This window comes from Synchiropus splendidus, chromosome 14 (genome assembly GCF_027744825.2).
Source record: "Synchiropus splendidus isolate RoL2022-P1 chromosome 14, RoL_Sspl_1.0, whole genome shotgun sequence".
Taxonomy (NCBI): Eukaryota; Metazoa; Chordata; class Actinopteri; order Syngnathiformes; family Callionymidae; genus Synchiropus; species Synchiropus splendidus.
Window position 1 is genome coordinate 17,655,721 of NC_071347.1, and position 24,499 is coordinate 17,680,219.

The 24,499-nt window shown below is 44.9% G+C and overlaps 4 protein-coding genes across 7 annotated transcripts in view; 3 read left to right on the top strand and 1 right to left on the bottom strand.

Moving 5' to 3' along the window:
• The window catches only part of LOC128771253 (genetic suppressor element 1-like), a 31,639-nt gene extending 23,228 nt beyond the window's left edge, over nt 1-8,411 (top strand). For 2 of the 4 annotated variants that reach the window (XM_053886565.1, XM_053886567.1), the window contains exons 3-16: nt 73-266; nt 1,878-2,008; nt 2,081-2,284; nt 2,624-2,779; nt 3,388-3,653; nt 4,217-4,499; nt 4,562-5,085; nt 5,155-5,267; nt 5,328-5,595; nt 5,674-5,793; nt 5,909-6,229; nt 6,432-6,713; nt 7,053-7,156; nt 7,234-8,410. In XM_053886565.1, the coding sequence (XP_053742540.1) occupies nt 73-266; nt 1,878-2,008; nt 2,081-2,284; nt 2,624-2,779; nt 3,388-3,653; nt 4,217-4,499; nt 4,562-5,085; nt 5,155-5,267; nt 5,328-5,595; nt 5,674-5,793; nt 5,909-6,229; nt 6,432-6,713; nt 7,053-7,156; nt 7,234-7,371 (3,104 nt within the window). In that variant the 3' untranslated portion in view covers nt 7,372-8,410. Of the gene's footprint in view, nt 1-72; nt 267-1,877; nt 2,009-2,080; nt 2,285-2,623; nt 2,780-3,387; nt 3,654-4,216; nt 4,500-4,561; nt 5,086-5,154; nt 5,268-5,327; nt 5,596-5,673; nt 5,794-5,908; nt 6,230-6,431; nt 6,714-7,052; nt 7,157-7,233 lie in introns of all 4 variants that reach the window. The other 2 variants (XM_053886563.1, XM_053886564.1) reach the window with 2 other exon arrangements.
• Nucleotides 8,412-11,887: 3,476 nt separating this feature from the next.
• On the bottom strand, nt 11,888-12,915 carry LOC128770849 (dynein light chain roadblock-type 2-like). Its single transcript, XM_053885759.1, has 4 exons — nt 12,863-12,915; nt 12,709-12,784; nt 12,472-12,639; nt 11,888-12,398 (listed from the first exon to the last, which is right to left on the bottom strand). Exons 1-4 carry the CDS (start codon nt 12,863-12,865, stop codon nt 12,355-12,357), a joined length of 291 nt encoding a protein of 96 aa, XP_053741734.1. The 5' UTR covers nt 12,866-12,915; the 3' UTR covers nt 11,888-12,354.
• On the top strand, nt 12,912-17,192 carry psmd7 (proteasome 26S subunit, non-ATPase 7). The gene is made up of 8 exons (XM_053885757.1): nt 12,912-13,071; nt 13,442-13,533; nt 14,681-14,773; nt 14,858-14,955; nt 15,040-15,120; nt 15,197-15,288; nt 15,365-15,563; nt 16,609-17,192. Exons 1-8 carry the CDS (start codon nt 12,998-13,000, stop codon nt 16,858-16,860), a joined length of 981 nt encoding a protein of 326 aa, XP_053741732.1. The 5' UTR covers nt 12,912-12,997; the 3' UTR covers nt 16,861-17,192.
• Nucleotides 17,193-18,010: 818 nt separating this feature from the next.
• Nucleotides 18,011-24,395, top strand: hprt1l (hypoxanthine phosphoribosyltransferase 1, like). Its single transcript, XM_053885758.1, has 9 exons — nt 18,011-18,120; nt 18,581-18,687; nt 19,766-19,949; nt 20,023-20,088; nt 20,156-20,173; nt 20,258-20,340; nt 21,381-21,427; nt 21,714-21,790; nt 23,619-24,395. The coding sequence occupies exons 1-9, from the start codon at nt 18,046-18,048 to the stop codon at nt 23,664-23,666; spliced, it is 705 nt and encodes a 234-aa protein (XP_053741733.1). The 5' UTR covers nt 18,011-18,045; the 3' UTR covers nt 23,667-24,395.
• Nucleotides 24,396-24,499: the final 104 nt, after the last annotated feature.

The window sequence follows — 24,499 nt, forward strand, 5'->3', positions numbered from 1 at the left end:
GATCTGCCTCAGTTCATTATTGCCTGGTCGACTGTCACTCACTCGCTGGCCCCTCCCCCTCCTCACACACAGGTTCTGCCGTCAGCAGCGAATCATCCCCGGTGTCTTCCCCGGCAACCAGCCACAGTTCACCGGTCTCAACCCCGAAGCGGGTTTCCCTAGGGCCCATTCTGGCCCATTCAAGGGGCCACAGCGTTCCCAGCACCCCTCCAGTGGTCACCATTGCTCCCACCAAGACCAGCAACGGCCTGTGGAGGGCTGGACAGGTGAGAGGGAGAGAGTGAGGATGTATAGTGAGGTCTCTTTGCTTCATCCTCGCCTGGTTTGTCCGACCACATATCCACCATTCACCCACCTCCTTTTATCCAAGAGCTTATCCCAGCTTGTGTTAAATCGTCTTCTTCATGTGAATTCTCTCAGTTTCATGTTTTCCCGTCCTCCTGCACGCACAAATGTCCCTTTCACCGACTCATAAAGAGACACTGGAGGCTGTAACCTTTTGTGATCCGCTTCCTGCAGTTTGTGCTCTGTATGTGTACGCAAATGTGTGTGTTTGACCCTTCACCACAAAAGGCTTTGGATATGAAGAGGAGCGTGTGTGTGTGTGTGAGCCCGTGCAAGTGTTTGCTTGTGGGTGTGAGAGTGAATATAAACTGAGGCGAAGGAACCAGGCCCCCTGCACAATACAGGGGTTGGCCCCCACAGCAGCCACTTCCCCCTGGATCAGAGCTGCCTTTCTCCCCCTTCACAAAGAACACTGTGTGGCTCTTTCTGCCTGCGGCTTCCATTCAGAGACGGGGAAGAAGGGAGGCAGAGAAAAAAGAGAATGGGATGGTATGAGAGGGAGGAAGAGCAAGAGAGGCCACTCTTATCTGAAGCCACAGTTTGTCCACAGCATTAGCAGCCGGAGCTTTGAATCTGTCGTCGAGCCGTTTTGCGGTGTCAGAGGTCAAAGCCACGTGACGACTGCAGCCTTCCCCGCCACGTCTGTGGCCTTTTCACTTTAGAGAGGCCAAACTGTCAAACTAAAGGTGAACAAAGAAGGTTTGAATCTGATTTTCATATTCAAAGCACGGAAGTCAAATGTTGTTTGACCATGGTAGCTGTTCAGGTGTGGCAGCAGGAGGTGATTTGTTTGTGGTCTGTGGTATGACCTGCATATCTGACTGTTGCTGTGGCAACAAGATTTGACACTTTCGTACACGTTTCCTCCTAATGACACACTCTAGTAAAGGATTTCCTTCCCTGTCATTTGCATGTTTCTTCTAGAGCAGTAAAAAAGATGGCAGGTGTTTTGCCTGTGATGTAAAGTAGAGACGACAACCACGACTTACTTCTATACTGTTTGAAGGAGCGTTTCATTTGTCCCCAGAGTGAAAGCTCTGGCCGTTAACGAACAACTTCCATGATTCCAAGAATTACATTGGCTCACAGTCAAAATTTATATCAGGTCTCTTGGGTGTGTCTTATATGTCCACCACAGACACATGGATGTTGGATTAGTAGTTTTAGTTGTGTGAAGTGCTAAATAAAGCTATTTTTTTCGCCAGGTCTGAATGGATTTGAGCTCATGAGCAGCAGTGGTGAATGCTTCAGCACTTTTCTAAATCCACAAATACAGAACACCACCCAAAAATCTCATCCCGTCTAAGTCTCCATATCTAAGTCAACCTGAAAATTTAATGAAAATCCACTGATGACTTTTGCAGTTAGGGTGATGACAAACAAAAACAAACAAACAAACCAAAACATATTTACCTTCTTGGCGGAGCTAGCCTGAGTCACATGATAGAAGCAGAGTGTGTCTCGGTTCATTCCTCTGTTCATGATCTTCATGTCTGGTGTATGAAAACACTTTTCCCCCTCTGTCTTTTCAGAGTCAAACTGATCGGGATCACTCCCAACAGGACAAGAGGACCCCCCCGACCCCTTCGTCTCACACACTGGCACACAGTTTTGGTCTCTCGCCCAGCGCCGTCATGCAGGACCCCAGAATACAGAGCCTCAGGTTTGCCCGAGATCCAACCTTACTCTAGACTCTCAGCAGTTTTCTGATCTTGAAACTAAATTCTTCTCGCAGCTTACCTGGGCAGTTGCACCCAGTGGTTCCCTCCGGGGCCATACCTGAAGAGTACCTGCGAGCGCTCCGGCCGTTCGCGACCTCAGATGACCTCAGACTGACCTCAGTGCCCTTGAGTCTGGACCCCGCTGCTGCTGCCCACGCGGCAGCAGCCGCTGCTTACTACCACCCGGCCTACCTGCACCATCCTCTGTCTCTGCCCAGGTACCTGCACAGCTCACACCAAACCTTCCAGAATACCGCATAGTCGCTTTTAGTTTTGTGTATAACAACTTTTGTCGTTCATTATTAAGAGCTGAAATTATTATTTTTTTAATTTAAAGTGACTGTTTTTACGGAAGAGGATTAGGGCCAGTGAAGAAAAAAAATTGGTAGAATTCTGACTTCACAGTCAGAATTCTCACTTTAAAGTCATAATTCTGAGATTAAAGTCAGAATTTTGCCAATTCTTCTTCTTCTTTTTCTTCACTGGCCCTAATCCTCTTCCATATGTTTTTGCCTTAATATCACGCGGCTGCAGTACCTGCTCTTCTTCCCTCACAGGATGGAGGAATCTCTGTGTCTGTCAGCGCTTCGCTCGCAGTTCTACTCAGTGCCTGCGGGGGGCAGCTTCCCTCCAATCCACCCCTCTGCCCTCCACTTGCACCTGCCTGGCTCTCGATACCCTGGAGAATTGAACCACACGGCGCTGGCTGAAAGGTGACACATTGAGCCTGTAGTAAATGTCAGACCCTGGCTGAGTGACCTCACGCACGTTCCCTGGTCTTTCTTCTCCTTCGCCACCTTGCTCCTTCTTTCAAGTCTCTTTAGTCTGCAGGGAAGTGTTGGGTATTTATAGCAGTGCTTCACCAGACACACTTATGTTCGCCGACAAGCTCTATTCACACACATTGATAAAGGAAGTGTTCTCCTCATCCAGCAGTTCTCTTTCACAGCATGCGTCTGAATTCACAGGGGAAATGTTTGAAGTAAATTATATTTATCGCCGGGCTGGTTTCCTTGGTATTCTCTGTATGTGCTATTGATCGCTGCTGTGCGGGAGTGTGTGCGCTGCTCCTGTGGATACCTATTAAGTGCTCATCTGCTCCTGCTCAGTCATGCTGTGTGTGGATTATTTTCTTCATGGTAAGCAGAGTACACGTGTGCATACGGCCTTCATGCGACTTTCCGAGACGGCGTGAATGTTTGTGTCATCCTTGCCAGTGTGTGGTTAATATCCACCTCATGTTGGGTGTTGCATCTCTCACCTTCTCCCTCTGTGTGTGTCTGTCTGTGTGTGCGCTCCGACTTGTCAACCTCCCCCACAGGCTACAGATGGAGAACGAGCTCCGCCAGCGTGAGCAAGAGCGTGAACGAGAGAAAGAAAGGGAGGCAGGGCTGGAACGAGAGAGGGAGCGGGAGAGAGAGGAGGAGAGGGAGAGAGAGCTGGACAGGCAGAAAGAGAGGCAGAGGGAGAGACAGCAGCAGATGGTGCGAGCCGCCGAAAGCCACTACCTGGCAGAGCTGCAGGCGAGGAGGGCACCACTGGAGGACAGGCCCAGACCAGGAGAGAGGCTGACCCCGAGCAGGCTGGGTACTAACACACACTGCAAAACAGCTTGGCTTCACTGCAAGACTTTGATATGTAGCTGAATGATGCTTTACACTCGTAAACAAGAGATTTCCGAAGGAGATGAGGCATCATTGATGAATACAAATAGCCAGTCTCTTGATTTGTCTACATTAAATTCATCTTGAAATTTGCAGGAAAAACATTTAAAATGTGGATTTATTTCCTGTGTTGTTTACAAACAAGCTGGATTTTTAAGAAAAATTCTGCATGTGTAGAGACCATAGCAAGCCGTTTAGCCGCCACATTCTGATCCCTGTCCATTTAGCATGGCACCAGTTATGAAAGTGACTCATCACACCAGAACTATTCCAGTCCTCATGGGGCCAATTACGGTGCTTCACAGTGGACGAGAGTGTGTGGAATCTGTCGGCCTAAATTAGCATCGTGTTCAACAATTGCTAACGCTATTTCCTTAAAACGCGATGACTCATGGCGCACCGCACACCCGCTTGGTAAACAGCTGAATCTGAAAGTTATGACTCCATCTTCATATTTATACAGATTATTATTTTTTATGTCTTCAGACAAAGCCAAGGACCTGGAGCACTCTGGATTCCAGCCACATAAAACCCTGGCAGTGAAGCCCGGCCTCCACCCACCCCGAGGCTCCGTCCCTCATCCCATGCCCAGTCTGGTGCCCTCTCACCTGGGGAAGCATCACGCTGTGGCTGGGAGTGGCTTCCATGGAGCTCTAGCTGCTGCCATGATGACTAAGAGAGCCGGTGAGGAGCACTGGTTGGCCCCGCAGCGAGGTCAAGGACAGGAGATGGAGAGTCTCGGAGGGGAGTCCAGAAGAGAGAGTCACAGGTGAGAACAGACTTGTTCATGAGATGTTAAAAAGGTGTAGTCTAATCGGTGTTGTCTGTCAGCAGAACTAGTTTAGCTCATCAGAACTCGGGGAGCAAAGACGCGACTCCACGTATCGGCGCCCCTCCTCCCCTCATCTCCCCGAAAACGCCGCATCAACCAGCTCCTCCCACTACACTGTGGAATCCCGCTTCTCTTCTGGACACTCCGACTGAATCGCGTCGGAAAATGACTCCTCCCATTCGTCCTCCCCCGGGTTTGACCCGGACAGACAGAACGCCACTGAGCTGGGGGGAGAAGCTGGAGGAGGGCGGCAGGAGGAGAGCAGACAGCTCAGAGAAGTGTCCTCCGCTGATAGGAGGGAGTCTCGTGGAGGCAAGCGCCCGCATCAAAGCAGAGCAGGACAGAGGTTTCCCACATCTCTACCAGCAACACTTCTTCAACCTGACGCAGAAGTCGCCTCCTGTCCGAGAGACCAAAGCTGCTGACAGCATGCTGGTGTTCGATGACGTTCTCCAGCAGCACCGCAGACTGGTCAGCAAACTGGACCTTGAGGAGAAGAGGAGGAAGGAGGCCAGAGAAGGAGGTGAGAAGAATATACGTCAAAAGGCCTCAAAGGTTCATGGAAGTGACTATATATTTCTGTGGTTTCCAGGTTACTACTACGACCTCAATGACTCGTACGATGAGAGCGATGAGGAGGAGGTGAAAGCCCACCTGCGGAGAGTGACTGAGCAGCCTCCACTCAAGCTAGACACCACCTCAGAGGTAAAGCACTCTCTCGCTCTCTGAATCGATCGAGTGACGCCTCGTCCTTGCTCTCAAAAGAAAATGGAGTTCCTCCGTCTGTGTGGCCTTGGCACCCTGGCTCAACGCGACGACCTTCTGGAGAGGAAGAAAAGGAAGAGGAGGAGGATGATGCGAGAGAGAAGCCCATCTCCTCAAGAGAAGAAGAAGGTTTCCCGTCCAACACCCGCCGCTCGCTTGACCACTCCGTTTACAGCCGACGAGATGGACAACACGCCTGAGCTGGAGGCGAAGAAAGACTTCCTCCAAATGTTCAGTCTGTCGCATGTTAGCCCCCAGCAGAGGAGAGGTGAGTTGGTTGTCCCTCTCGCTCCTGAGGACACTAGCTAAGCAACCCTGACTCTGATGTTTGTTTTTGACTGTGCAGGGAAGGAAAGGACTGAGGAGCTTCTGAAGGCCATCCAGAAGAAGACTGTAACACTGGACACACTTCGATACAACTCTGCACCTCTATGTCGCACCCCTCCTGCTGCTATCACGTCAAACGGTGAGAACCAAAAAAAAAAATCTGTTTCAGTGTAGTAACAGTGTAGGAATTATTGTGAATTAAACCAGCTTTCCGCCGCAGACAGTCGCATTAACAGTCTAAATCTCTACTTCAGGTGACTCCCCTGCCCCTCCTTCCAGCGAGCATCAAGGCAGTGACTCGCACAGCCCGTCCCCTCCTCTCAAGCCCAAACTTCTGCACCACAACGGCTCCTTCAAACAGTCCAGCTGCAAACCTCCACCGCTGTCTTCACATCAGGAGAAGGCTCTGAACAAAAAGACGGTCCAGAACGGTTTGGCTCATGTTCAGAAGAAAGAGCCAAGCTCTGTGCTGAACGGCCGCAGTCGTCCCTGGGAGAGGTTCACACCGGAGGCCTTCGCTCAACACTTCCACCAGGCGGTGCTGCATTCCACTCACCACACACTGGAACACAAAGGTAAACTCAGCTGTTTAAATGCGCCTGTGCCTCCCTCTAGTGGTGTGATGGTGTCAACGTAAACTCAAACGCTGAAGTCATAGTTTGAAATCACGCCGCAAAAAAACACAACCATGATATTATTTTCCCCCAGTTGCAGTGTCTTGAGTGATACTTTCATTTCCCAGATTGACTTTATCTCTATTACCATTCCATCCTGCAGGTGTGTCACCCTCTTTGACAGACATCAAATCTGAAGATTCCGGATCACGGACCGTGTCTCCACCAAAGCCTCACCAGGTCCCGCTGAGTCCCCATCTGAACGGTCACCATTCTCCTCGGACGAGCCGCAACCCTGCTGCGCCGCAGGAGCAGCTGTCTGAGGACGAAGATGAAGAGGAGTCTGGCCCTGAGGAAGAGGAGGAGGAAGATGAGGTGGAGGCGCCTCAGAGGAAGTGGTCGGGAATTGAGGCCGTTTTTCACGCGTACCAGGAGCACATGGATGGTGGGTGACCATGTCATTTATGTCTTCCACCTCAGGGGTTGCCACCACAACACAAGCCCCCTCCTCTCTCATCCTCTCCATGACCTCAAAGCTTGTCCTTCTCTTCTCTTTTTACTTCCATGTCTAACATTCCTCACCAACATGGCCACCATCTCTCCTCTGTTGTTAATACTACACATTTTAATGTACTATTCAAGGTGTAATGAATTCAGAGGTGTATGTCAAATTAATATTATAATGTCTCCATGTTTATTTCTGTTCTATTTGTAATTCCACTTTTCACTATTGCATCATATTGAATTGCTATTCCACCATTGTGATTGTATTTTTGATCCTCAGAGTGGAGCATTGAGCGGCAGGTTCTCCACAGTCAGTGTAAAAGGCTTGAATCCCAGAACCTCAATTTGACCAGAACTGCTGAGCAGCTGTCTCTCACGATGGGGGTAAGTCTTCAGAGCTTATTCATTTGACTCATACTTTGGTGGCTGATGAAGACTTGATGGTCTTCTCCGCTTGTCAGGAGCTGGTGAGTCAGAGGCAGAAGATGAGAGAGGAGCGTGAGAGACTGCAGGCCCAGCTTGAGCACTTCAGACGGTGTCTAACACTCCCCTCCATCCACTGGGGCAGGGGGCAAGTGAGCCAGCACACTCCCAGGTGACCACACCAGACGAAGGAGAGCGACAGGAGCAGCGCGGCTGCAGTGAGACCACTCTGCACTGGAAGCACTTGAAGAAGCCAATCCACGTCTTGATCCGTGCTGGACCATCGGCGTTAAGCTACCTGGCTGGTTCCAGAATCTCCTTATTTATGAAACTCTTTTCCATCCGGTGGCTGTTTGAATCAGGACGGTGCAGTTCTGCATCTTCAGAGGACCGAAAATATTGGATGTGATGTGGTCAACCACTCAGAGAACCTGGGTCAAGAAATCAAAGCACACCTCAGGCCTTAAACTTGAAAGGATGCACTTGAACTAAAACATGAGATAATACTTGACAGTCCTGCGCGGTATTTTTGATGTAGTCTTCACTACGATCAGGCTATTTGTGTGTTCAGAAACCGTACAGAGAAGATACACTCTGACATGTGCTCTTTGTGATAGAGGAAGATTTTTGTATGGTTTTTACTGTCGACTGTGGGAAGCCATAAGCTTTGTTTGAAATGCTGCTGGTCAGAAGAATATAACATGTTAGGAAGATGAAGGACAAAAACTGTATTGGTGAAGACTAAAGGTTTATTTTCAAGACAACATGGTGAATGTCTGACTTGGTCTCATGTCAACACTTCAGAACAGTCGAGCACACGTCAACACGCCTCTTAAACGGATGTTAATGCTCACGATGCCATTCTTCACTACTAAGATGAAATTACAAAATCATCCTGGCTTTAAAGAGAAACAAATCTAGCGTGTTTATCTAGTCATGCAATGTCTTTTATTGTTTTTTTTTTGTAGGGAGTCCAAATTGTAATTCTTTCTAATCAAATCCAAACAGCTCTTTGCCTCAAGCACAAGCTTTAATGACGGCGTTCCCACTCACCTGACTCATCGGGTCAGCCATGACAGACATGGCTGTGAACCCTGCTGTTTTGATCCACTCACTTGTTATGTATAGCCGTTGCGATGGATTATTTATTGATATATATTAATGTACATTCATTTGGAATTTTACATTAAAATATTTGTTGAAAAACCTGTTTTTATTGTGACTTACTTTTCTGACGATTGACAAAACTACTGTTATTTTATGCAGTGCTTTTACAGTACTTTTTGATTGAACTCATTTTGTTCACATATAGTTATTAGGGGTGGGATTCGATTAAAAAAAATAATGTAGTTAACTAGAGAATTTGTGATTAATTAATCTCAATTAATCACAGTTTAATGGTATGAGAATATTTGCCACATCAAGCCACATTTTTCAATGTGAATGAATTTGGTATATTACTGAATCAAATGATGGACCCACACATACATTTAAACAACAAAATATTGCTTATTTTGCATCAGTTTGACAACAGCACAATAAATCACAATGGTGGCTATATTCAAGTTTTTTTTCACCTTATTTAAACTAAAGCTCTTTGAATGTCTTGACAATATTTGTATGAGAATTTCAATGTTATAAGAATTTCAAGTACATTCAGAGTAGTGGAAACCTTGGCCACTGTGTAGCGAAAAACATCCCTGAATCAAAGCAAACAGATGCTTTTGTTTGCTTTTGTTCACGGATTCCTCCATGTTTGTTGTTGTGCATCAGTGTGATCAGTGGACCAGGAACTCAAGCACTTACAAGGGTTCTGTGTTGTCTGGAGAGCAAACTGTTAAACTAAATGTGATTATTTTTTGTTGAATTAATCGTAATAATGTTGTAATTAATTAATAGTAATTAACTTGTTTAAGCCACACCACTAATAGGTATGAATATTTAAAAAATATATGTATGTAAAACTGACTGTTTCAATGACACAAGATATATTAAGAAACAAACAAGAGGCAAAACACACAATCCTTAGTGGGAATGTACTGAACAAAAAGATCATATCTTCTCAGAAATAAGCATGAAAAATATAGTACATGGTACAAGTAGTATATTTATTCTCATATATGTCAGCAAAAGTCATTCACACTTTAAAGCATTTTTACTAGAATCAGAATGTTGAGTAAGTTCAGTAAAAACACAACACAGATTTAAATCACAATATATTTATAGTATTACTATTAATATACTTTCTTTTATTGTTCATTTAATTTAATTTATTTTTTGTTTGGAAAAATATGACAGCTTTAAATAATTTATTATTTACTGATGTATTTTAACTATGGAGATAAATATTTAAAGTAGTATTTAAAGTAAAGTAGCAAGCCATCACAAAGGCTTTGGGCGTTCAGGAGTCAAAAGTCAGAGAAGGATTTCGCAGAGTTCATTATGTTGAAACTGAGATGCACTAGAACAGTGTTTTTCAACCTTTTTTGAGCCACGGCACATTTTTTACATTGGAAAAATTTTGTGGCACACCACTAACCAAAAATGTTACAAAATGACACTCTGTATAGTATATTTAATTACAATATAATTTCTCAATTTATTTATACTCAGTCAGTGTGAAACCTGGGCCTGTTTAGATGAACACAAAGTCGATATCCTGGCAGGAATAGAAGAAAGACACACACGGAGCTCTTCTTCAACAGCTCTCAGTCTCTCTCTGTTTTTAGTTTTTATAGCAGTTAGGCTTGAAAAGCTCAGCTCACACAGATATGTTGTGGAAAATGGGAGCAATGTCAGAACAGCTTTGTTGGCCAGAATGGGGAACTCCTTGGCAGCAGTCAACCAAAAACTGTCCAAAGGAAGATCAGCAAATCTTAGTTTTAAACCACGATCCTGTTTCAGTTCAGTTAGTTCCTCCTGTTCTTGTAAAGTCATGTCCTCTCCAACAACTGATGCCGAGCTGTATGGGTCCCTAACCCAGTCAAAGCATTCAGTGGAGGCTGAAGAGAAATAAAATGACAACTTCTCCTCAAGACTTTTCAAATGTTTACCTATTACCTCAGACAGTGCAGCAGTGTTGCTTTGCCGTTTGTCTGTGAGTGGAAACATCTCCAGGTTGGCACGTTGCACATGTTGTTGCCAGAGGTGCACCTTTAAACGGAATCCATTTATTTTATCTGTGCTTGTAAGCAGGTTTTCATTTCGGCCCTGCATCCTTGTGTTCAGTTCATTGAGATGATGAAATATATCAGCCAGGTATGCCAGCTTTGCGCACCACTCATCACTTGCAAGCAGATTTGAGTAATCAGACCTCTCATTTGTCAGAAACATTTTAAGTTCCTCTCGCAGCTCATACACACGGGTCAGCACCTTACCGCGTGACAACCATCGGACCTCCGTATGGAGCAATAAGGCTTTATGCTCCGCTCCCATTTCCTCACACAGAGATGCGAATATACAGCTTTTCAGAGGTCGTGTCTTTACAAAGTTCACTATGCGCACCACATCGTCCAACACAGGAACCAGTTCTGCTGGTAAAGTCTTAGCAACGAGGGCCTCACGGTGCAAAAAACAGTGCGTAACAATCAGATCTGGGTTTCTTTCCTTCACTCTACTCACAAAGCCTTTGGTGCGCTCGACCATGGCTGCAGCTCCATCAGTGCACACACTTGTGCAGTTTTCCCACGTAAGTCCTCCCTGGTCAAGATATTCCGATGTGACCCGAAAAATTTCCTCTCCAGTTGTTTTTTCTGGCAGTGCCTTGCAAAATAGGAAGTTTTCTCTAATGGCATCTCCATCCACAAAACGCACATTGGCCAAGAGCTGAGAATGTCCACTAATATCCGTAGACTCGTCAACTTGCAACGCAAATTTCCTACTGGTGCGTATCTTTTCCAAAACATGGCTTTCGATGTCTGTAGACATGTCAGCAATACGCCTGGCAATTGTGTTATCAGAGAGCGGGACTTTAGCTATGTCTTTAACCGCATCAGGTCCGAGCATCTCGTTGACAATGGCTTTACAGGCAGGTAGTATTAATGTCTCTGCCACAGTGTGCGGCTTTTTTGATTTAGCAACAAGTTCGGCGACTAGGTAACTAGCTTTGAGCGCTTTCTCATTTACCTTTGTGGTTTTTCTCATAAACATTGCCTGTTTCTCTGTGTTTACACGCAGGCGAACAAAATAGTCCATCGGCTTGTTTTGAAGCGACGGGTGTTTCGTTTGGAGATGGCGTTTAAGCCTGCTTGGCACCATGGCGCTGTTGGATAGCTTCTCGCCACACACCAGGCATAACGGAATAGGTGTCGTCTCATCCCCGGTGAAAGTAAATCCAAACGAAAGATAGCGTTCACTATATTGCCTTGAGCTCACCATCTTTGCTTTCTTTTTCCCACCAGTCATACCAGGGCCTTCATCCGGGTCAGAATCTTGTCCAGGGCCCAGTTCGGAGTTTGCAGTTGTCCTTTTTAAAAACTTCTCCATGACTGTCACCACGGCCTCTCAGGTGCATCACTAATTCTCTTGGAGGAACGAGGCAATCAGCTACGTGTTGCCACACGGACAAATATTACATTACTCTGCCAGCCTTTACAGCACGGACACTGGACAATGACATAATATTTGCAGAAAATTATTAATAAATGTTAATTAAAAAAAAAAAGTGATATTGGATAATTTCTCACGGCACACCTGACGATCTCTCACGGCACACTAGTGTGCCGCGGCACAGTGGTTGAAAATCACTGCACTAGAATACAATAGTACAAAAGGTGTTGGGATTAAGTGGGTAACCACGGTAACAGCTACAACAGTACAGGTTCAAGCTGCTCCTATTTGAGGTGAATGCAAGTAGCTCTGGCCAGTTGAATAATTTAAATGTCACAAGTCAGTAATGTAGAGTATATTGTACGACACTTGTTGAAGGAAAAAAAAAGATCTATACATTGTGAAATAAAGCAAACATTGCAAAAGTTAGAAGTCTAGTGGCTGAAGCTTCAGGTTCATATCAGTGTGATAGGAAAAAAGTGATCTACCATTTTCTTGTAGTAAAATACTGACGATAGAAACCATGGGAAAGATATATCAAAAGGACAAGGCTGTGATTCAGCTGAACAAAGCGAGCACAAAACTACAAAAACATGTGATGTACCCCAGAGCTAATCCTGCTGGTTCTGGATGACGATCAGCAGATAATCGTTCTCTGAAAACACATGAAGAAAAAAAGAATCAGCACAAGATACAAGTTCCTCCCGGTATCAGCTGTGTTTTCCCACCTGGTGCAACCAAGATCTTGTGCTTCTTGGAGCGAATGCGGAGGAAGGTGAGGTCGTTCTGAGGGTCCATTTCTCTGACGGTGCTCCTCGCCAGCTGTGTGAGCTGACGGAGGAGCCCGGCGTACTGCACGGTGGTGGAGTTGTCTAACGTCGATCTGATGGGGAAACCTGAGAACACGACGACATACTTTCACATCCAAACCTGCCGCTTTATTAATCTAAATATTAATAGCATACCGTCCGCTGTGACCACCAAAGTTCCGATCACACCTTTGCGGGATTCTATTCTTCTTAACGTGTCTTCAACTTCGGCCTGAAAGAAACGTGTCGTTAGTATTCGCCTCTCAAAAAACGACCGTCACTTTCCGAAGAAAGATCTGGAAGCGCTCACCATCGCGTCGCTCGCCGCTCCTCTCGCGTCCCCGAGTCGCCCACAGCAACGGAAGTGACGACAGACGTGCCGGGTTACGCAGCCAGCAGGCGTTGTTTAGTGGTGGCTCCAGTGGTGTCTATTGTCGCTGCCAAAATGCCGGAGTTAGCGGTAGAAAACGTGGTTGTCCATCCTCTGGTGCTGCTAAGCGTCGTCGATCATTTCAACAGGTCAACATTTTAGTTCTGTAAATCCTCACTTCATTGTAGCTTTGAGAGCAGAGCTTTCGCGAGCGGAAGGTTGTTGCTAAGCTAAGCTAACGCTGCTGAGTCAGTGTCCTATTAAGAATGAGTTTAAGGATGATATTTGTATTTGTTTAGCGGTATTTAAGTTCCGAGAGTGTATATGGGAATGATACAAACCACGTGTCCAACATAGGTGAACTGAGCGACAACTTTGATATGTTTGACAACACGGTTATTGCGGTGTTAGCATAGCACGTAGAAACTAGCTGATTCATTCTGCCTGGTTTCATCCGATGTGAATGTATTTAGAACTATGCCCAAAGCTAACCCGCTTTCTGGTTATTGATTTCCACAGAATCGGAAAAGTTGGCAACCAGAAGCGAGTGGTGGGAGTTCTGCTGGGGTCATGGCACAAGAAAGTGCTGGATGTGTCAAACAGCTTCGCAGGTGAGTCTCACGTCGTCACACTGTTTTGCTTTTACATCCTCTCATAAATAGGCCTAATGGATAGTTATGTATAACGTATTGTTATGTTAGTTGTTATTGGCCGTGTATTTGTCTACAAGACAAATTATTATTATTGTTATCATCATAATTCAGTAATCAATTTTAGAACAATGTAACAAGTTTGAAGAATGACATAATATCTTATTGTACAAGATATTAGTGCTAAATTCATCTCAGTATTCACAAGACAGAATGGATACCTGGAAAGAAAATCTGCAAAAAGATTTGTCAATCATGCATGGGAGACAGTTTCAATTTTTTTCCCTGCCTAAGGGGTGTCTCCGATTGGGGGCTGCAATTGGTGATGTATTGGATTTTGACAACAGAGGAACTACGGGGTCATGTGTCACAACATTTCGAGAAAAAAAGATGAATACCCAACATGCCATTGTCGGGGTCCAGTATGCTGCTGGGGAGAACTCTGAGTTTGTGCCAGGCTCAGACTCATTCAATACACATAGTTATTGAATAGAGCCCGGTTGACCTCAGTAGATATAATAAGAATATTCCTCATGTCTGCACAAAATGTCTAAATGGATAAGGAACAGTATTTCACTTAAAACTCCTGGTAAAAAGATACCATGAAACCCCAAATTTGTTTTATTTGGATTGTACCCAGACAATCATAGGCTTAGGAGAGACAAATGCAGGTTAGCTGATGTCTGCCTTCTTGTTATGAAGTGTATAGCAATGACATGAGTATTTTACAATGCAGACAGACTCGTTTTTTTTATAAACAGAGCAAAGTACATTTTAAAACACATGGAGCACATTTATTAATAATGTGATTGACTTCAACTTGGCTGTCAAAGAAAAGGAATAGTTGTGACAGCAGCATCTTACTTGAATATTTCTTCATATATAAGATGTATTTTTATTTATAGGTATTACAAAAAACATTATTGCAAAGACTGTCTTGGTATGAATAATAGAAGCTTGTGGATTTATTTTTTGGTTCTATGTCGTATGATTATGTTAATTCACCTGCCTGAAAATGTGCGTGTTGGTTTATTTTTGTGGAAAATTCAGTTTAAAAAATTGGGGCAAAAAACTAAGCACTAGAGTTCCGTCTGTGTACACTCTACAGTGCCGTTTGATGAGGATGACCGGGACGACTCGGTGTGGTTCCTGGATCATGACTACTTGGAGAACATGTACGGCATGTTTAAGAAAGTCAATGGTGAGTGTTTGTTTCAGTGTGTTTAGTCCAACCATTGTATATATGGTGTATATTTGCATCACACTTTCTTTGTGTTTTATTCAGCCAGAGAAAGAATAGTGGGTTGGTACCACACTGGACCCAAGCTGCATAAAAATGACATCGCCATCAACGAGCTCATCAAACAGTACTGCACAAACTCTGTGCGTATTAACGGAGTTTGATGATCCGCTCTGAAAACACCATTTCAGGCTTGTTGTGACTTGTAACGTCTGGTGTTCTTCTAGGTGTTGGTCATCATTGATGTGAAGCCCAAAGACCTGGGTCTGCCCACAGAAGCCTACATCTCTGTTGAAGAGATCCATGATGTTAGTTATCAATATTATTAATATTGTTGAGGTGTTTAAGTTACCTTTTAAGATTCTGTATATTCTCTTGTTCTAGGATGGCACGCCGACATCCAAGACGTTTGAACATGTGACCAGTGAAATTGGCGCAGAAGAAGCAGAGGAGGTTGGAGTGGAGCACCTCCTTAGGTACACGCACAGAAGCTCAACATACTCATTGGTTTTGGTCCCCTGAAACAAGCTCATGCCTCTGAAATGTCTCCAGAGATATTAAGGACACAACTGTGGGGACGCTGTCGCAGCGCATCACCAACCAGGTTCATGGCTTGAAGGGACTCAACTCTAAGCTGCTGGACATCCGCTCGTACCTGGAGAGAGTAGCAGCTGGGAAGCTTCCGATCAACCACCAGATCATCTACCAGCTGCAGGACGTCTTCAACCTGCTGCCCGACGTCAACCTGCTGGTGGGTGTTGGTTTCTCGCTCACTTTGGTGTGTCAGAAGCTCAAGAGTGAAACCTTTTCAACAATATTGCAAAGTTATAGTGATGGATGGTGGGGGGCTTTTGCTTTGATGGATGTGCCTCACTTCAAATGATTTGCATTCGGAAGTTCTGTTAAATGGTCACATGGCGAGTCACCAGGTAAACGCATGGCTCGTCCAGGTGGGATGCGAGGGAAAAAAAACTACAGTGAAACTTACTTGAGATTCATGAGAGTTGGACTTTAACAGTTAAGTAATGTGGTGCGGCATGTTGGGTTTGTTGAGTCAAACAAGAATATTGTAAATAAAAGTATAGGCCTCGGCTATTTAATTAAGAGGCCATGTCTTCGTCTGCTTCCTTCACTCTCAATGAAAGTTTTTTAGGAAAACTGATGGATTTTAACTGCGACTTCCGTGTTCGGCCTCAAGAGGTCGCCTAAACGCTTTGGCGGATTTAATCTCAGTCTGTGATTTTTTTTTTTTTTGACTGGAAGAACTTTATTTTTTTTTGTGTAATAAAACGTCCCTTTGACGGAAGTAGCTCTGTTCTCGCAGAGGTAAACATTGTTTTTAGAAGATTGAAATAATTATGGTGCATTTAGCTTCAATATTTGCCTTGTATCTTAGCTTATCATTTGCCACTGTGGTTCTGTCAGTTGTAATCTTTGTTTTGTCAGACACGTTGTATCCGGCTGCCCTTGACTCTCACATTGAGCTGAATTGAAGTCAAAACATTAGGCCAAGTGCTGTTTTCAGCCGGATGAGAGATTGTTTAAGAGAAAATACAGAAAACATACGGCCAGAGCTGCGAGAGATTTCTGTGCCTTAAATGGAAACAACAGAATTGGAGAACTATGTCCATAACTAACCCGATTTCCGGTTGTATTCTATTCATTTTCTATTATATTTTTATTGTTGAACTGAAGAACATTGATTTTCCAACTGATCCAATGTCATCTCAAAGTCCCACATGCAGCTGACTGTGCTGACTGCATGTTTTAAAGTTGGTCTGCTGGTGTCTCTGCAGGAATTTACGAAAGCCTTCTACCTGAAGACCAACGACCAGATGCTCGTGGTCTACCTGGCCTCGCTCATCCGCTCTGTCGTCGCCCTGCACAATTTGATAAACAACAAGATCTCCAATCGGGATGCAGAGAAGAAAGAAGGGCAGGAGAAGGAGGATGGCAAGAAGGAGAAGAAAGACGAGAAGGAGAAAAAAGACGAGAAGGAGAAGGACAAAGCAGATGCTGCTAAGAAAGATGAAAAGAAGAAGAAATGAGTTATTTAAAGACCATTCTCACGTCACACAGGCCTCATCTGGATGTTGCTCTACTTTTGAGTCCAAGCTCACCGAGCGGTATGTGGGTCTCGGGCTAAAAGTAGTAGCCATCTATATGAGGACGGCGTCTTCTGAGATTTGTCCTGACAAGTGGCATCATAAAGACTCTTACTATCCTCCAGAGATGATGTTTGCTCTTGTGTGAGATCATGAGGTTGTTTTCGCTGTCATGGCTCTCACACTGAGGGTGTTTTGCTACACCTGATGTTTGCTTTTTTTGTATGATAAACACGTGTCATTCATTAAAATTGGAGTCATTTAAAGCGGTGTGATGTCTGCGTCAGCTTAAGTGTTGGCACGACTGGTGTTGAGTGTGGAGATCGGGCTGAGCAAGGACCTCCAGGGACCCATCCTCCACGTGGAGGAGCATCTGAGGCGATAGTTGGATGTTGCCCTGATGGAAAAGATGCTGCACCTCTGCCTTCTGCACATGCTCATGTGATGCTTTCATCATAGCTCAAGTCCTAAACATCAACACACACATCTTTCATTCGATTTTATTGTGATATGTCGTGTACAGAGCATGTTACGAACATAATTTCCCTTGGGATTGATTTGAGTTTTTTCTGATTCTGATTTAGATGAGAGATCCACAACACCATAGACAGGTCACGTGCGTATAGACAAGATTGTCAGTACTTAAAGAACAATTATAGCGATAATACCTTGTGTATTTTCATTGTCAGTAATTGGGTCTGAAAAGGAATAAAAAAGACAATGAAACGTCACTCGGCACAAGTTGCTGCATGAAAATGGAGAAATAAGAAATAACGCTGAACTAACAAAAATATTACTTTTTGCTAGTAGTTTTGGTTATTTTTAACAAAATTAATGCGGGACAAAATATAATATATATATATATATATATATGTGTGTGTGTGAGTGTGGAGGTGACCTCCGGTTTCTTGCTCATCGTTATTTGTTTCTAGTTATGAATGATGTATGTATTCATTTCTGCTATTAAATGGGGAAGGAATCCCTGTCTCTCTCAGGATCGCACTTTAATCCCAGGTCGTGCCTGGCAAATCAGATTATCGGGAAGGTAAACGGGATTGTGACGTCACGGGTTTAAATCTCGTCATAAGGACGTGGCTGGAGGCGAGGACTGAAGAGCGGCGGCGGAGCATGAGTCCGCCAGACGCGTGCGTGAGACGGAGCCAGACGGACCTCGACGGCGACAACATGACCTCGTACCTGCAGGTAGAGATGCCGAAGTGCCCGTTTGCTTGTTGTGCTGCGGTGCAGACTTGTTTACTTTGGGGTGTGGTGGTGTCGTGCATCCGCGCAGGTGTCATCATCAGCGCGGTCTCCCTCCGCCGCATCAGCTAGTCCCTGAAGTGTGTGACTGTGAGCAGGTGGTGAAGAGGCAGCGAGGGGGGTCTCACTGATGACGTCTGTCAGTAACAGTGGCTGGGCTCTTCAAGTTGAGCCTGGCTTTACGTTGAAGTGGCTCACATGCGTCAAGATCCGCGTTGTTTCTCACTTCTTTCACTCTGTCGTGGTGTCCTGAATGAGGCTTTTAATGCTTTGTCTGTTCAGTTAAAAATCAATTTCAGACTTGACTCAAAGTTTTTCACCATGAGTCAACAGGAAACATGGCTGCAGAGGAGTTAGAAGGTAAATAATATGCTCATAAGCGGCTCCATGCTTTTGTGTGTAGATCGATGACGATGAGAAAGGTCACGACCTGAAGCTCTTCTGCGTGCCCCGGCATTATGAGGACGACCTGGAGAAAGTCATCATCCCTCATGGGCTCATCATGGACAGGTAACCTGTCAGCAGTTGGTCACATGATCTGTTGCGCTGCAGCATTTGTTTATCAAATCAGTGTGGCTCAGACTGAGGGGCGCTTTGAATGAGGTGTCGGGTGGAAGGTGCCGATGTTGATGTCACTTCCTGCTGCGTTAAATGTATGTGATCAACCGTGTGGTTTTATGTTTATTTTACGGTGAAGACCGTAAGTTCCACATATTTCAGTGGTCCCCAACCTTTTTATCACCATGGACCGGTTGGTGCTTGACAATTGGAACGTGGCCCGGGGATGTGAAGTTGCCACTTTGACCCGTCATATAAGGCCTCTGCATGTTCGTGTACCCACTAAGACTCACAAACTCTCCTCCTCTCGACCAGTGCCCTCGTGCTCTCTGACTCTGGTCATGTAAAGTGCATGAAAATTTTAAATAACCATATGGTTAAATCAACGGGAGAGGGTCCCATCTGGGAGTGACGGTAGACGCCATCAATCCATATTTCAAGGACGGCTCCTGGTATTGTTTGTTAAAAACTTTCTTCTACTTGGAAGTCGTAGGCTCTTCTGTCTCTTCACTGAGCCTTTTCTCCTTTGCAAAGAAACAACTGTTTCCTACTCATTTTCCCAGCTTGTGGGTTACATTTTGGCTCTCAAATGACTTAAGGCTTAACCGAGAGAATCCGGTCATGTTTCAAAATAAAAGGTTTTTCAAAATAAAAGATCCTTCAGCCTCAGATAATACACAAAACGTATTTGATGAATTATTTCTTGTGCTGTACCAATGGATCCACGGACCAGTACCTGTCCCCGGCCCGGGGGTTGGGGGCCACTGCTTTATTTCAAGGTGCCGCGCTGTTGTCCAACCGATGAACTCCTTCTCCAGTTGCTTCCTACTTACATCAGGTTTTGGACAGTTCTTGGCAGGTTGTTGACATTTCTCTCTAAATATCAACCGATGGGCCACATAAAATGAGTTGGCTGGCCAGATTTGGCCCCTGAGCCCAAGGTTCGACACACATGTTCCAGTAGAGAGCACGGACCTGGAGGGGATGGTTCTGATCTTGCTTTTCCTCTGTGGTTCCTTTGATGTTCCAGGACGGAGCGACTGGCCCGGGACATCATCCGGGACATGGGCGGGCATCACATCGTGGCTCTGTGTGTGCTGAAGGGGGGGTACAAGTTTTTTGCTGACCTCCTGGACTACATCAAGACCCTGAACCAGAACAGTGACCAGTCGGTGCCGCTGACCGTGGACTTCATCAAAGTCAAGAGCTACAGTGTGAGTCCACGCTCGCTTTAGTCGCGACAAAAATGGAGGCGGAGTTTAAAGTGAACATGCTTTTGTCCTCCAGAATGACAAATCCACCGGGAACGTCCAAGTCATCGGGGGAGATGAGTTGTCCAGTCTGGCAGGAAAGGTCAGCGTCATGAGTCATGAGTCGACCTTGTGAAAAACTAACTCTTCTCTTGGTTTTGTTTCCGCAGCACGTTTTAATCGTTGAGGTGAGAAGCTTTTCAGTCGTAGCCAGCTCTCTGGCTGGGGAACGTTCTGGAGGCCTCACTCTTCCGCTCTGTGTCCTCCACCAGGACATCGTGGAGACAGGGAGGACCATGCAGACGCTCCTCTCCATGCTGACTGAGCGTAATCCCAAGATGGTGAAGGTAGTGAGGTGGGTGTGATCCTGCGTGACGGACAGCTGTGAGCGACGGCCCCTCTTTGCTAATGGACCTTGCATTAGCCAGGAGAAGCTTAGAGTTAATCTGCACTGATGTTTGCAGTGAGTGGCCACTTCCCTGCCGTAGACCAGGACATCTGGAGGCCTGTGTTTCCCTTTATGCCCTTGTTATGGCGCCATGCTCAGCCTTGACTTGGTGCACTGTCTGTGCATGTCGCAGGGTTTCAACTGGAGTGACTTTATTTGGATTTGAGGTGCAGAAAAAAAGCCAGTTTCACCACATTGTTCTATCTATCCATGATGAAGCAGAATAGTGAGAGTGTGGATGGAAAATTAAAGTCTAAAAATCTTCAGTGTGGAAGCAGTGGAATAGTTCAGTGCGCATTATTTAACTCCCTTTTTGTGAACTGTAACTTCATTGCTATTAAATGGAGTCGCTCTAATCTTTATTGTTGATAATACTGTGCAAAATTACATTTAGATGTTGAGGTTTTTGCAGACTTTTCCTTCTGGTATTTGTCAACTGATGCAAAACGCTGTGGGATTCGCTGTCGGGCGTTTTCATTTTTCCGCTATTGACACTCTTGAGTATCGTGGACTCCGATTGGCTCTGTGAAACCACATGATTTGACATTCACGTGTGGTCATTGAGACATGCTGCTCCTCTTGAGTCTTGTTTTTTAACCCGTTTCTAGTTCCTTCTAAACGTTAAGAAAATTTATTTGAACATCAAAACCTCCCCACTGTCTCTACCGGCTCCACCCTGCCTGCACTCTCTTCTTCACCCCACTAGCCAGAACACAATTAAAGCATTTATTCATGGTCGGCTTCGTAATGTCGCTGACTTCAGAGGACCGGATGAAAGCAGGCATGTGACCCATCTCTGGCCCCCAGACCACACTTTGACTAGCTCTTAATATCTTGCTGTGAAATTGAAATATCTGTACTACCCTGCTGTGGCACTAGGTGGCAGCACAGCTGCTGTCTTCCTTTGTCCTGGCATATTCTCAAGTTTCTCCTCCATGTCGCTGCAGCCTCCTGGTCAAGAGGACTCCGAGGAGCTCTGGCTACAGACCAGACTGTGAGTATCTGCCGTCCCATCGCGCCGTTGCCTTCATCCCCATCTCAGTGCTGGATTAGTTAATGAAAATGAAAGGCCGACCTCCCACTCACGCCGACGGCCCGTTGCGTAAGGCTTTCAGACAGATTATCTGTTGAAGATCTCTTTAACTGGACCCAGTGAGCTCAAGTGTGACCCACCGTCGACACCCACTGGACCAGTAAACTGTTGCATAACTGTTTTTGACGTCCTCATTTCCTGCCGGTGATATTTCTGCAAACTTCTCTGCTTCTATTTTTACCCGCAGACATCGGCTTTGAGGTGCCGGATGCTTTTCTGGTGGGCTACGCTTTGGACTACAACGAGTACTTCAGAGACCTCAGTGTGAGTCCACTTCACTCTGTGCTAGGACTTATTGCACTCTTCCCCCAACAATTCCATTCTTTGTTTTAAATTCATGTGTATTCCATGTGGCTTCTTCTTTCAACTTCTTTTTTTTGGCCTCTTTTATAGTTGAACTTTATATTTTTTTTTAAGATTTACGTCCGATGCAAACACCACAGATGGATATAGTTTTCCAGGGAACATTTTTCATGTCATAACCAAAACATCCACGATGATGAAGACAAAATAAGAACCATTTACAAAACAGTGGTGAGGCCAGCAATGTTGTATGGTTTGGAAACAGTGGCACTGAGGAAAAGACATGAGGCAGAGCTGGAGGTAGCAGAGATGAAGATGCTGAGCTTCTCTCTGGGAGTGAGCAGGATGATGATAGGATCAGAGGGACAGCACATGTGCTCAGGTGTTTAGGAGACCAAGTCAGAGAGGCTAGATGGAGATGGTTTGGACATGTACAGAGGAGAGAGAGCCAGTATATTGGTAGATGAAGATGTTGAGGTTAGAACTGCCAGGCAGAAGGTGGAGAGGAAGGTCAAAGAGGAGGTTTATGGAGGTGGTGAAGGAGGACATGAGGTTTGTAGGTTTGAGAGAAGAGGAAGCAGAGGACAGGGGGAGATGGAGGAAGATGATCCACTGTGGCCACCACTGAAGGGAGAAGCCAGAAGGAAAAGACTGAATAAGTAATATTGAAACGTTAGATAAAAAAAAAAAACCGTCAGGATAGACACACACTTGGTGCAGCACAGTTCACTCAGCACTGGAACACTTCCACCCAGATGTTTAAGCTTATTCTATATCATTTCGATCACTCAGGTGTCAAATATTAAAATGTTGTGAGGGGCCATCATGCCAAAAGATAGAAGATGATGACTGCAAAACATGATATACAAAATATATATTTAAGTTACAAGGACAAAATGGAGCTAAAAAGATTAAATGTGAGTATGGATATTAACAAGTGTAAATATACCACGAAACCTATAAAATATTTATTGTTATATTTCATTTCAATATAAATCATAATTTAACTATGGGCCAAACTTCTAAGAAAGATTAAAAAGAGGCCATTTATTTCAAAATATATTTTCATTCCATGTAGGAACAAGAAATGCTCACATAAAATTGCGAATGAAAAGAAGAAAAAAAAAAAGTTTGCCTTAATACAAGTCATGTTATATTTACGGTTGAACTATTAATGGCTAAAAAAAGCTACAGGTCAAAATACTACATATCAGTTTTATAGTTTCAGCCTGAGCTCATGAGCATCACAAAAATAGAGGCAAAGCGCCGTATATGGCCCCTGGTTTCCACTTAGCTCAGGTCTACTCTAACTTATTCGACTTTTAAAACTCATTCTTTTTTTTTAAATCAAGACATCAAGACTAAATACATTAAAATTAAGTGTGGTTTTGGAGATTCTGTTGGTCAGCCTGTTTTATTTCCACAAATAAAACTGTTGGGGTGATGGTGAGTGCTGTCTCTGTTTGCTGTTGTACATACTATGTTTTTTCATGAGGAGTTCTTGAACATAACCCTTGATATTGAAGGGATTAATGTGTGCGAGAAGTGGAGCCATATTCACAAAATACCCTTGATAAAGTTAGTGTTTTGGATGGAGCAGAAGACAGGGGACACCCTGGAAAGGTTGCCAGTGCTTCACAGGGAGCCTATAGACAGACAATCACCCACACACATTGAGAATCATCCACTGGACTGCGGGAGGAATCCAGAGTTTAAAATCCATCTGCTCCTGTCAAACTCTCAGACAAACCAACACACATTAACACCTCCTTTCCTTTCTGTCCCACAGCACATTTGCAAACTGAACGAAGAAGCCAAGGAGAAGTACAAAGTGTGAAGACGAGCGACAGACACGGCGACACTGTGACATCTGCGGCCGGACTGTGATCTGAATGTTTATTTTTCTACCGGAGCCACAGGATGGACGGATCCTTTAATTTAATCACTTCTGTAAAGATTTTACTGGAGATGTTTTATGTCATGGAGAGACTGTTCTTGTTTAAGTCCCTCTGTCTCAGGGCTCTGTGAGTGAAGACGCCTTCGTCACTTTGTGTTTGACGTTTTTTGGGGTTTTGCTGTTGACGGCAACACAAATCCAGGTGACACCTTAATATTTCCTGTGTTTTATTCTTGGATGTCCCGGTGCCTCCACCACCGCTGTGGCGGACTCTTATTTACACACGGTGGGTTCGATGCTGTCATCATGGTGGCGACTCAGGATTCAGGTGCACGTCAAGCCATAACATTATGACCCGCTACCTATTACTCTGTGCCACATTCTGGTCTGAAACTGTAGTGTGAAGGAAAGTATAATTCATCAGATTAAGTTTGTCTTTTAGTTGTAATGATGTGTGTATTGTGCACTCCATCTTTAAAAGATTCATAGTTTACGAAAGACTCATCGCCTCACTCTTCTGTATTTACAGTGAAGGGCAGACCATAATACTATCGTTGAATGTAAAGTGAAGTGTGCATGAATAATAATAATAATAATGCGCCTTTCTCACTGTTATCCTAAGTTAACCCTTCCAGTAATAAATCTCAAATTAACAAAGAATAATAGCTCATGACCTTCACCTTCTTCTGCCGCTTATCCAGAGTCGGGTCGCGGAGGCAGCATTCGGAGCAAGGAAGCCCAAACTTTCCGGTCCGCACAAACCTCCTCCAGCT